General features: G+C 53.5%; 1 protein-coding gene across 5 annotated transcripts in view; it reads left to right on the top strand.

The window, feature by feature from the left end:
• VGLL4 (vestigial like family member 4) overlaps positions 1-12,795 on the top strand; it is a 153,907-nt gene that overhangs the window by 138,062 nt on the left and 3,050 nt on the right. For all 5 annotated transcript variants that reach the window (XM_024556430.3, XM_053929533.1, XM_053929532.2 and 2 more), the window contains 2 exons: positions 5,630-5,852; positions 12,527-12,647. In XM_024556430.3, the coding sequence (XP_024412198.1) occupies positions 5,630-5,852; positions 12,527-12,647 (344 nt within the window). The remainder of the gene's footprint in view (positions 1-5,629; positions 5,853-12,526; positions 12,648-12,795) is intronic.

Genomic DNA, 12,795 nt, shown 5'->3' with positions numbered 1-12,795 from the left:
GAGTAATTCGCTCCCAGGGATTCCCGACTTTTAGCACATTGTTTTTGGACACCACTTTCTAAGGGCGGCATCGCAATGGTATATGCTTTTCTCCCTGGGACAAGTCCCAAGTCACATGATTGAGCAAATGTGGTGTTGCTTAGTTCCGTGGAGTTGAGTTTTGAAGTCTGAACTAGTGGAAAGGGGGATGGGGGGATGCCCGTTTGTTGGAGTTCATCGGGAAGATGTTACGTGGGGCGGGGGGGGCTGTGCCAGCTGTGAGATTAGCCCATTGCAGTGTCCTTCACACTCGCTGGAGCCTTGGCCACGCTGTGATGCTCCTGATTTTTTGTGATGTGTAGCGGTGACAGTTACCTTAGGCAACACGGTCTGTCCCTACATTTAAGGGAAAGGCAGTCTCTGCCCCTTTTCACTGCTGACCAGGATGTGCTTGGCATTGAAGCGGACAGCCCCTTGGTTGCTCCAAGTCTTTGGGACACCCCGGGTGCTGGTGTTGCCCAGCTTCTGCCCACGGCACACAACTTGCCTTATTTTGCCCTGGGGGTGTGTCTGTGTCACCTCCCAGCACCTCCACCTACAAATGTCATCTGTACTCAGGCCTTCCCTCTGAGTCACAGCGTCCTGGCGGTGGTGTCCACACCCCCCATGTGTCCCATCTGAAATTGGTACCGAGGAGTGATGAGGCTGGACTGGGATGTCTTTGCAGACAAAGCCACACACCTTCCCGCTCGGCTGGGAAGAGTGTCCTGCTCACAGGGAGAAAGAAGGGGGTGGTGCATGCGTCCCCTTGAGTGCGTGAGGTTTGGACCAGCTAGGGGGCATTTAGAAGTGGGGGGAGGAAAACAAAACCTAGAGAAGGTAGTTAAAGGGAGAAAACATCTCACTACCTCTGATGCCCAATGTTTAAATGTCTCCTGAACTCTGCTTTTTCAGGAAAAGAAGTCTTTCCTGCTGGGAGCGTTCTCTGAAATGTCCTGAATACCCTTTCGCTCACCACAGGGTCTGTTACGTGGACTTACACATAGTGTACGCACTTTAATGATTCGCTTGCTCAGTACTTGTTAACACATCCGCTGTGTGCTCGATTCTGTACCCAGCACTGGGGAGGAGGCAGGGCTTGCAGACGTGGGCCCTCAGAGTGTCCTGTCCCTGGGGAGGCTGGGCGGGGCCCTGGGGACAGCTACGTGAAGCTGGCTGATTAAGAGAGCAAGGCAGACACAGTAACGGGGTGTGCCTTGGGGGGCTGGCGTTTTCATGCTTGTCCGTGTTCCCACTGTTAGTTCTGTCCCTGCAGTTTGGGGGGTCAGGGAGAGCCTCCTAGAAGCTTTAGAGGCGGGGCAGAGGCTGTCGTAGGGGCCTGGGGTGAGCGTAGCTGAAGGGCAGGGCGAGTCTGGGTGGCTCCTCTCTCCATCCTGATCTTAGGCGAAGTGTTTACCTTCTTTACTGTGGTCCTCTTTTCTGTAAACTTGGGGTAGTGCCACCTAACCAGTCCACATCATACACCTAAGGACTCAGTAAGTAATGGTTGTGGGGTGCTTATTTTTAATTAAAAAAATTGTTGTTATTTTTAATTGTGGTAAAGTATGCGTGGCATTTTAGCCATTTTTAGCCACAGTACGGTGGCATCAAGTATATTCTCTGAGGAAGCTTTTAAAAATGAAACGTGCTTTAACAACTTTGTCGTGATCAGTGTTGGGCTGTGAAGGTTTGTCACTCTCCGGCAGGTTCCCAGAGGGCAGGCTTGTGCAGGCAGTGACACGGGGCGGTGGGGGGGAGCTGTCTTGGCTGTGGCCATCACAGGCCCCTGCACCCTGCTGGCCTCGCCACTGCTTCCAGGCCTTCAGCTCAGTCCTGCCGGGTGTGGTCTGGCGTCCTGCAGGGCCCCTGTCACCTCGGGGATGTTCTGTGCCTTCTGGGGGCTGGGGCGGGGGAGATGCGGAGCTGGACCGGTCCTTGCTTCACTCACCTGAGCCGAGGGACCTGCCCTGAGACTGTGCCAGGTGCCTACAGTGCTGGGTCCCGCAGGATCCCAGAGTATTTCCTTGAAAGCACTAACTAAAACGCCTCATACCCATGTGCCCTCCCGTCATGCAAATTCACTCACGTTGGTCCGGGTAATAGTCGTCCATAGTTAACGGACTTCAGTTACGGCACGTCTGTGCTGCAGTACCTTCCCGAGGGTTTGCTCTCCACTCAAAGCTTCTGCTGGGCGGGGTGTCTCGTTTCAGTGAGGACCCAGTGGCGCTGTACACTTCTTTCATGTGATGGATTCTTTCCATTTCAGTGCTTAGAATCTGGGCGACGCACCCCCAGACACTGTAGATACCTCTTTCCTCAGCTGCAGGAGGGTGGAGTGGGCAGCATGTGGCGTCCGCTCCCCGGAACTCTTTGTCACGGAGGACAGGAGAGCAGGTGTCTTCTTTCCTACACCGTTTTACTTCTGTCTCCCTTTTCCACTTCCTCTCCTAAGACAGTGGCAGGGGAAATGCCCTCCCCAGGATGAGTGTGTGGATGGGCCAGGGTGCCCTGGAGCCTCAGTGACATCGGTGGTGCTCAGTGTCCTTTAGGCCCCAACGGGGCCACAGCTGTGTTTCTGCAGAGGCCCCTCCGACTGCCCCCCGCCCCTGGGCAGGAAGCGTGCGGTCTGAGCCTGCCGGCCGTGGGAGCACACGGTGCTCGGGGAAGCCGCGGAGCCCGGGATATGATTCACTCGGGGGGAACATGGAAAACAATGTCTGTCTTTAAGCCCCAGGAACTAAGAAAATGAGCTGGAAATGTGAGTAATGTATAATTTTACTAAAATTAACCAGCGAGTTCTTCAGGCGTTTTCTTTGTGTGTCTTCAGCGTTTTCGCCTGCTCCACGATGCCCCGCTGTGTCGTGTTTCATTGACTTTTGTTGTTCGCCCCCAGAGTCCCTTCTCCCGTCCCCCGTGCAGTGTGGGTGCAGAGCGGGTCTTCGGGGGCACTGGTGGCAGCTGCGGGCGGGCACTGCCTCTTTGGCTGTGTGCCCTTGGACAGCTCACCGCCGTCTTTGAGCAGTCCCCTGGACCATGGTCTCCGATCCAGGGGGCTCAGACGAGTGACGCACGTGCCTTGGTTTGCCGGTGTTCAGGTGCCATGTGGGCGTCAGCACGATGGACTGGTGGGCTGTGTGTCTGTCCTGGTGGTGACTTTGGTGTTGGATAGGGACTGATGCTGCGGGAGCTTTAGGCTGCTCCTTCCTGCTGGCAGGGGGCAGGGTGGGAAGTAGTGTATGGGGGGTCTTCATCCTTTGACTCTTTCCCGCCAGCTTCTCTGGCACATTCTACCTCACCTGTACCCCAGGAGAAGGCAGGGCTGTGTCTTACTTTCTGTAACTCTCACAAAATAGGGGCTCAGTTAACCCTGGTCGAATACACTGGAGTCTGAATTGGACAGAGGAGAACTCTGACTGAGAAGCCAGTAGTCTGTTCCCTGAGTTTGCCTCATTCATTAAATGGCCTTCAGAAACCTCCATTTTATGCAGGGAGCAGGGGAGAATATTGTGTCAGGGAATCAATTCACATATCTTGTTGTCAAACATCAAAATTTTACTTATCCAAATTTAGAAGGAAATGGTTAAATGTTATTTTTCAATTATAGTTGACATTCAATATTATTTTATATTAGTTTCAGCTGTAGAGCGTAGTACAGGGGTGTCAAACTCATTTTCACTGGGGGCCACCTCAGCCTCGCAGTTGCCTTCAAAGGGCCGAATGCGTAAATGTGACTACTCCCTAACTAGGGGCAAGCCGGGCAGGAACAAGGTGGAGGCCAGATTCGGCCGAGGGCCTTGTGTTTGCCACCTGTGTTCTAGCGGTTAGATAATGATTTAATTGAGGAAGTGTGCACCTAGATAAAGAAATCGTTGATGATGGTGTGATGGGTTCTCTATTTAAAGGTTTGTGTGGGGCACTTTGGGATCCAGAGCGCGGCATGGCCTGCTATGCGCACGGGGGCGGGGGGTGGGGGGCAGATTATGTACAGTAGGAGGCAGGAAGTGGTGTCTTATTTGAGGAACAGCAAGCAGACGGTTGTTAACGGCTGAGCACTGAGCATGACGCTTGGGGGCACGGAACCCGGACAAGGACAGAAAGGTGGTCAGGACCAGAGTGGGCAGGGCCAAGGAGGCCACTGAAGACAGTGCTGAGTTGCTGAAAATTGCAACTAAGGGCTTGATGTGTTTGGATCTGCTTTTTAAAAAGATTGTGTTGAAATGAATACAGCTAAAGCAGGAAATCTGAATAATATTTGGTGGATTGTCTCAATAGCCTGCTTTACAAGATGTCACTATAGGGGCAACTGCGTAAAAAGGGTACGTGTGAGTCTACAGTTTAAAAAAGCGTGCTTCTCTCTCTCTCTCCCCGTCTCTCCTTCTCTCCCCCTCTCCCCCCGCCACCACACACACACACACGTACATAAAATTGCTCAATCATCTCATTCGGCCAGTTGAGGCGGCCGCAGGATCTGCAGCTGCTCTCTCTGGGTTTCTCAGGCTTCTCTGCCATAAAATAGGTTGTCTGCTGAGGCAAGAGGATGACTACTTGAGAATTCGGAGAATTTGCATTTCTTAAAGAAAAGTCACAGAAATCATTGTCTACCACATTCTTAGTTAAAAGACTTGCTCATTCATTATTAAGAGATTGCTCTGGCATCCGGAGAACATGGTGGGTTTAAGGGGCTGAGACTCGAGGCAGAAAGAACCCTGGAATAAATGAAAAGAAGAACGGACCTGGGCCCATCCCGGAGTAGAGTTTGTGGTCCTCTGTTGGCCCCGCCTTACCATTACCGGGGCTGTGTCGTCCTCTAACAGGTGCAACAGGAGATACTGCCTTAGAGCAGCTTCACCGGAGCGCAGCAGGGGCAGGGTGGTGGTTACCATCCTGTCCGGGCCCCTCGCAGCACCGGCCATGTGCTCGGCACACATCCGAGGCCTCTGTGGGCACCAGCTGCTGAGCTTTCCTAAAGCAGATGACTTGCCATGCACTCTGGTTTCAGGAGCTGCACGCAGGCTCTCTGCTCTCCAGACAGGACTGTGTGCGTGCACACGGTGGCCAGAGCGACCGTCACTGCGCTGAGTCTCGGTTTCGTCATCTGGGAAGGGGGTAGTACGCTAGTGCTGCTCGGAAGGTCAAATGAACTAATGATACCTGTGGGGCAGGACTGGCCCTTAGAATCATTTTGGTCACTTTGGGTTATCGTCGTCATCTCCATCCTTATCGATGGCAGATCCTTGTCAAACCAAGCTGGCCTTGAGCACCTAGTTTAGTTCTTTTGGCTCGGAGCAACTGGAGTTTATTGTAGACGTGCTCAGCTAGGCACGTAACCTGCACGGGCAGGCTGCTGAGCAGAGCCCGAGGAAGGCACTTCCTCCCAGCACGGCAGGGCTTTGCAGCCACCCAACCCGGGTTAGCGTCCCGGTTCAACTTACTGGTTGGCGAGCTATTTGACCTGGACCTCAGAAAACGGGGATGGTGAGGATGATATTTATCCACAGCAAGATGAAGAATTAGATGAAATTATCTGTGTGAAGTGGTTGGCATATGGCCATACCCCCTGTACCTTTTGCAATGCACAAGTATTCCCATCTGAGTGATTCCTCTTTTTTAGGAACAAGACCGCCAATGGAGACTGCCGGAAAGACCCCCGGGAGCGGAGCCGCAGCCCCATTGAGCGGGCCGTGGCCCCCACCATGAGCCTGCATGGGAACCACCTGTACACATCCCTCCCCAGCCTCAGCATGGAGCAGCCCCTTGCACTGACCAAGAATAGCATGGACGCCAGCAGGCCGACGGGCATCTCGCCCACACTGACCCCGGTGGAGCGGCAGCAGGTATGTTTGTCCAGTAGGGCTTGGGTTGGTGGCCAGCAGTGGGTTTGGGGCTTGGGGCACCGAGCAGCAGCCGTGAGGGGAGTGGTAAGAGGTGGTGGTTAAGTCTATTCTCAGCCTTGGCTCTGCACTTGGGACAAGGGAGCGGCAGCAGTAACAGCAGGAGGGGTCCTTGTACTAAATATGACCTCACATTTTAATGCCAACCTGGATCTGCCAGGTCTCAGCTCCGAGGTCTAACTGCCCTGCACGAGGTGCTTAACATCTCTGGGGTTTAGTTTCCTCACTAAAAGGTTGGTCTAGATTACGTGTGTTCTAGATGTTTTCCTTGCTTGTCTATGTTTTTATTAGGATCAGTGTAATGACCCTAATGGCAGCCACACACTTACCCACTGTGATGTCACACAGGCGAAGGGAAACGTCAGGTTGCTTTGGGATGGAATCCCGTGAAGTGAGCGGTCACAATGGTTATTAGCTCGTGCTGGTTGGAAACCTGTGATTGGCAGATAGCGATGTTTTTCATTCAAGGAAAATCAGAAAATTAAGTTATTTTAAAAATACAGGTTGCTTGATAGGAAAAAAGTCTTAAAAATTTCCTCAGGAACCCCATTTTTAAGAGGAGACATTAACGCTGAGGTTTGGCATCACTGCATGAGCCCAGGGCTCTTCTCTCTGAACCTCTGCGGTCTGTGACCTCACGGGTCCTCAGTCAGTGTCTGCTTAGGACTGACTGACGGTGAGCAGAGGATGTGCTGTGCGCACCCAGAGGCCAGGCCTCGGCTTCCAGGCTTGCTGATGCAGCCCACCAAGTGCCCCACCTGCAGGGCCACCTCGCTGCCCGAGGCCGGGCTTCTGACAGCTTCTCTGCCTGGGCCAGCCGCACCCCAGCCCAGCCACTACTGCCTGGCATGTTTCTGGTCTGCTTGTGGGCTGACCTGGGCATTGGCAGAGAGGTTGTACGGATGCCTGTGATTCTCAGTAAGGCTGACAAGCAGTTGCGCCTTATGTCTTGGAGCCTGCCATCGTGGTCCTGTGTGTTTCATTTATTCACTTAACAAAAGTCATAGACCCCTGTATGTTGAAGGGAATATGCTAGAAGCCAGTAAAGCAAGACACAGCACTCACAGTTTTAGTCTGTAGGAGAGAGGTAATCAAATAATTAACTATGGTATTTTAACTATTAATATGGCCATTAACAGCCACTTACTCTGATAACACAGGGCCAAGTTATCCCTGCCCTTCATTTATTGAACATTACTAGGGCTGACCATGTCCTGGGCTCTTTGCAAAGCTCTGGAGGTATGGAGAGATATGTGCGGGACACGTTCCTGCCCAGAAGGAGCTCACGGTCCAGTAAGGGAAAAGTGTGTGAGGAGAGGACCGCTCTCTAGGGTGACAGGGGCCAAGTGGAGGTGATTTAAGCATTAAAAAGAATTTGTTTCTAGGATCCAGGGAATTCAGCCCTCTGGCTCCTGCCACTGCTGGCGAGAGTTCCCCGCGGAGGAGGGCGGCGGGCAGCGGGAGTCCACTGGGAAGTTTCATCTCTGAGCCTGTGGTGGCCGGGGGAGGAAGCTCCAGTGCCTCCCAGAGAACAGGGTGGCCCTTGGCGGGCCCTGCTTGCTCTTCAGCTTCTGAGAAGGCTTTTGAGGATATTCTGGTTGGTTTCTAATCAGTTGCTCTGTGAAAGGTGTACTCTTAGTGACCTGGCTCTCTTTACTGTGGTCTCTCCAATCGTGTCCTAAAATGTGCCTACTCCAGCAGAGGTTCCCCCACCCATAGGATGTGCGGTGGGGCTGGGGAGCAGGGTTTCTAAGAGTGGGAAACCTTGAACTTTCCCACCTATGTCCTCATGGGATTCCTGGCTATCAAGCCAACAGCTTTCCTGGGATGGGCACAATGGCTCTGGTTTCCCCAATGTGGTGGCCACTGACCTGAGCTTTAATTTAAGGCTGGGGTTAGTGGTAAAGACGTTACTGGCCTGCCCTTTTGTTACCAGACAGGGGCCTGGCTGTGAGTGGCGCTGCCTCGGGTCAGCTGTAGTGAGTGGGTTCTTGACTTCGTGTAGGAGAGATTTCACAACACAAGTCCAGGAGACTATGAGGATGCATTTATTATAAAGCTGGGGGCAGGGAAACAAGGAAGGATTTACCATAGAAGAAGCAACAGGTGAGCCTGAGCTGGGCTACCTTAGCTCCCTGGGGAGTCAGAGAAAAGGGGGCCTTGGGGAAGGTTCAGGGGATTGGCCTGGGTCGAGCTGCCAGCTGCCTGTTGCCTAGAGTTTAGGAGACTCGTGCCTGTGGGGAAGGCAGGGGGGAAGAAGGGAAAGGGAATGGTGCTGGCTGCTCCCAGAGGGAGAGCTTGCATGCTGGGTCCTTTGTCTTGAGGCTTTTCTGTCTCTCTTGCAGGCAGGAATCTTAGGGGAGGTCTCTGGGGGGTTCTCCAGGTGTGCCCTTTCAGGATCGTGGTCTCCTCTGATTGGTCAGCATCAGGGCAGGGTGGTAGTAGTCACAGCAGCTGGTCCTGGTGTCGCCCACCTACCTGGTTTTGCTGCTTTCCTGGGCCTGGAGCTGAAATGTAACTGAGGAATGGGTGTTATTTCCAGGGAGGAAAGGTGACCCTGGGAGTGAGGTCCTTGTTTTCCCAGTTTTGTCCCCTGCACCTGGCTGTAAATTGCTCGGCCATTGTGTTCAGCTGTCTGTCTCAGTTTCCCTATTCCACTTGCCAAGGAATTTTCCTAGCTTTTTACTGTCCTGCCTCACGTTCGCCTTGACTGCTGGTCAACACGTGTTTCATGTACATAGTAACTGTTCCTTGAGCTCCTTCCTGTGTCAGCATGGTGTGGCCTGGACAGCCGGCTACAACCTGAGCTTCACACGGACATTTTACTGGGTTCTGTGCCAGGTGCTCTGCCGAGGACACAGATGAGTGACACAGTACAGTGCCTATTCTGCAGTAGCTCAGACATCCCCCTACTTCCGGGAGTTCTGTTTCATTTGTGAGCAGGCAGGATGGCTGTTGGGGGAAGGGTGCCTGCCACCCGCAGCTGGGAGCAAGGGAAATGAGGTGGGGAGGGGGCTTCCTGGAGCAGAGCGCTGTGTGGCAGGCCATGCAGGGAAGCCTTCCTTCGTGTGTTGGAAAATGTGACTCAGAACTCTGGGAACTGGGACTGGAAAGTTCCCAGAGAGGCGCGTCTGGGGAGGCTGCAGAAAGTGCCACCCCACTTTATGTTTTAGTAATGGCAGCTCTGAAGACATGGAGTGTTCCAAAAGAAGGCACAAAAGATACCAAGAGGGTGGCCTCAAGGGCAGCAGCAAACAAGGAGAGACAGGATAAGATTAAATAGTAAAACCCAAGGTACAGTGAACATTGGACTATTCTCACATGGACGCTCTTTCCGAGGGCAGCCAGAGCAGGTGGGGCAAGGTGGGAGTGGAGCTAAGTGACAGGTTCTCACCCTGGCCCTGCTGCTCATTTGCTGTGAACCTCTGGCAGCTTACCTGTTTCTGACCTCCTTTTCCCCCATTTGGGAGGAGGGTGTTGGGCCATGTGGGCGCACAAGCACTGCCATCTGGAGCACGAGGCCTGCTTCAGGTGGGCACATGGCACCAAGGCCCAGCTTGCCCTCAGCCCAAGTTCGGGGAGGGTGCTTGGACCCTGAGCTCAGAAGAGGAAGGTGTTTGGTGTGTCCCAGAAGATCTCAGCCGGCCGCACTGCAGCCTGGGTTTGGGGGTGGGGAAGAGAGGGTGCACAGGCAGTTGCCGTTTGCAAGAGGTGATGGGGTGCTGCTGGAATCTCTTTGCTGCATCCCCACATTGATGGTCGTCTTACCCTGCTGGGCACCCAGTTGGGAGGAGCCACATTCTCTCCTGGGGTGGCCTTTCCCGCCTTTGGACAGCACTGACATACAGGCCGGATGTCGACTTTATTCTTCAGTCTAAGCTTCCCTGTGTCCAGTCTATAACACTTTGCATTTCTTCATCTTCCCAAACTCTTCCCCCAAACACAGCCCCACTTCCCAACATTCGCCTCAGTCGGGACTCTGGTTGCAAGGAACAGCGACCAGTCTGAGTTGTGTTAAGGACAAAAGGAAGGGAGTTTTATTGGGAGGGTCATGGGTACAGCCAGGCTGAGGAAGGAAGGGCTGGCCCTTGCCTGGGAGAGCAGGAGAGGGCACAGGACTCTCCTCCCTTGGCTCTGTGCCTGTCCGGGTCTCTGCTTTGAGACACACATGGCCAGCCCAGTGTGGCTGTCCCACTGTCCCACAGCTGCTGAGATCAACTTGAATCTCTTATGAGTCAAGCTTAATAGTTGGCACCCAGCCTGGGTCAGATTTCCAACCCGCACAAGGGTCAAGGTCGCTGGTGAACATGGTTGCCTTAGCCCCACCTTGTGGGTGGAGGGCACCTTCCCAAGGGAAGGGAGGGGAGGGGAGGCGATCGTGGGCTCAGGGACCCTTTGAGAGGTGGGCTCCAAGCTGTAGGCTGTCCTGCAGGTGCAATCTGAGCGACTCCTGTGTGCGGCCAGGGGCCAGGCTTCCACACCCTCGTCCCGGGAGATAGGTCCCCCAGCCCCTGGTCAGGCGCTGTTGTTCCTGTTTCACACGCGGAGGAAGCTTAGCGTGCTGCAGGCCCTTGCAGGTCTGCCTGGCCTCAAAGCCACATTGTCACCTCTCAGCTGTTTTTGTCCACTTTTGTCTGTGGTGGCCCGTCTCCATTGCTGGTGAGTTGCACTATTAACAGCTTTCTTCTTTCTTTCATATGCTGCTCCTAAGCCCCATCTTCCCCTGTCTTGGATGTGTGTGATTTCTTGTTAGACCCAAGCCCAGGCCCTTAAAGGTTTTTAAAAAAAAATTGTAAAGGTTTTACTTATTTTCAGAGAAAAGGGAAAGAGAGAAAGAGGAGAGAAACATCATTCAGTTGCCTCTTGTACACCCCTTACCAGGAACTGAACCAGCAACCTTTCAGTTTGCAGGCTGGTGCTCAACCCGCTGAGCCACACCAGCGAGAGCCAGGCCCTCAGGTTTAATCCCAGTTCCTGCTAGATTCATATCTGTATCACAGAACATGTTTTTTTTTTTTTTTTTTTTTTTTTTGGAGCAAGGAAAGGTTTGTTGATTGAGAAAGCCTAGCTTCAGAAGATGGGAGAACTAATTCTCATATCCATCTTAAGAGAGCAAAAAACTCAGGTGTCTTACATATCAAGGGGGCAGATGGGTAAGCTGAAGACATGGGGAGTGGGGGCTGTAGACAGCTAGGCACTGAAAAGGGGTCCAAGGAAAAGCACGAAACTTCTAAAGCCATTTGTTCCTGGTAGCTGCCTGCTGATCTGAGTCTGGTTCTGGGCCCTTACTTTGTGCCTACTTCCCACCGTATCATTGTTTGTTCCCGCCGAGGGAAGGCCTGCTGTGAAGCTTTCGCGTATCTATACTGGCCACTGGTCGACTCTTTAAAGCAGCGGGTGTCAGACTCATTTTCACCAGGGACCACATCAGCCTCGCGGTTACCTTCAAAGGGTTGAATGTAATTTTAGGACGGTATAAATGTAACTCCTCCTTAACTAGGGGCAAGGAGCTTGGTGCTGCCACCGGGTAGAAACAAGGTGGAGGGCTGGATTCAGCCCGTGGGCCTTGTTTGCCATCTGTGCTTTAAAGAAAAGCTCGCTGGGCAAGCCTGATTCCCCTCGGTTGACACTGCTCTGGGCATTGGGCCCTTTAACCAGCTCCTCACTTGTCTTAGAACTCAACACACATCCTTGTCCTCAGGGCTAGCAGAGACACCTTTCCTGGCTGGACCCTGAGGAGACTCAGTTTGGTTCACATATTTTCTGCCCCAGGCACTGCACCAAGGTGTTGTGATCCAGAAGCAGGGTCTGGTCCCTGCTCTGAACTGTGTGGGGTCTAGAGGAGACGGCAGGTGCTGGTGTCTTACGGGTACACCTGGAAAGGCTGCTTTGCTTGCTGAGTCGGGGTGGGGTGGGGGTCACAGAGATGGTATTTAAACAGGGCTTTAAAGGAGAGTGGAGTTTGCCAGACAAAGTGTAGTGGTTATGGGGAAGGAGAGCAAGGGGTGGTATACATGTGATTCACATACTCTGATGTATGAGTATTTCCTGCATTCCCATCTCCATCATTTGTGCGTCCATAATAAAAGCCAACTTAAGCTGGCTTTGGCCTGAGCGGAAACCGAGTGTCTGAAGGGTACAGGGACCACTCAGAGAACCTCTAGGGTACAGTGGCAGACTGAGAAGACAGGACTGCTGCTCCAGGGACATCCACAGGGGGACCGCAACCATAGGAGCAGTGGAGGCTCCCTCCCCATGGACTTGCTGGTGTCCTTTAGCACTGACTCCAGTTTTGAAGTAGGAGGCGGTGGGTGGGCTGGACTTCAACTTGCTTTCAGTCTAGAAAGGCTCCAGGACAAGCTCACAGCAGAGTGGTGGTGGGGGGGGTGGTGCTGGTGAGGGCCCTGCGTGCAGGAGCTGGGGTCCAACAACGGGATTTGGGCACCAAGGTGGTGGGTGACACTTGGCTCCCCAGGCAGGACCAGTGCCCAGCTGTGGTATGGGAGGGGTGCCCCTGCCTCAGTGTGGCAGGTGTCTAAGGACCGGGGTCCCTGGCTGGGGAAGCCGAATGCCGTCTTCCCAAGCCCAAGCCCAACACCAGTCTCTCCTCTCCCCAGAACCGGCCTTCAGTGATCACTTGCGCCTCTGCCAGCGCCCGCAACTGCAACCTCTCCCACTGCCCCATCGCGCACAGTGGCTGCATGGCCGGCCCGGCCAGCTACCGGAGGGCCCCAAGCTGTAAGTGTCCCGGGGACGGGGATAGCCGGGTGGGCTCGGGCTTCCTCAGTCCACACGACTTCTAATGGAGTTTTCTTCCTTCCATCTCAGGCTATAGATGGAAACCTCTAGTTCCCAGAGCTTATTTCTAATTGAGACAGAAAAAGTG

Source organism: Desmodus rotundus, chromosome 8 (assembly GCF_022682495.2).
Source record: "Desmodus rotundus isolate HL8 chromosome 8, HLdesRot8A.1, whole genome shotgun sequence".
Taxonomy (NCBI): domain Eukaryota; kingdom Metazoa; phylum Chordata; class Mammalia; order Chiroptera; family Phyllostomidae; genus Desmodus; species Desmodus rotundus.
Note: the sequence above shows the minus strand (reverse complement) of the source record. Positions and strands in the feature narration are given on the sequence as shown.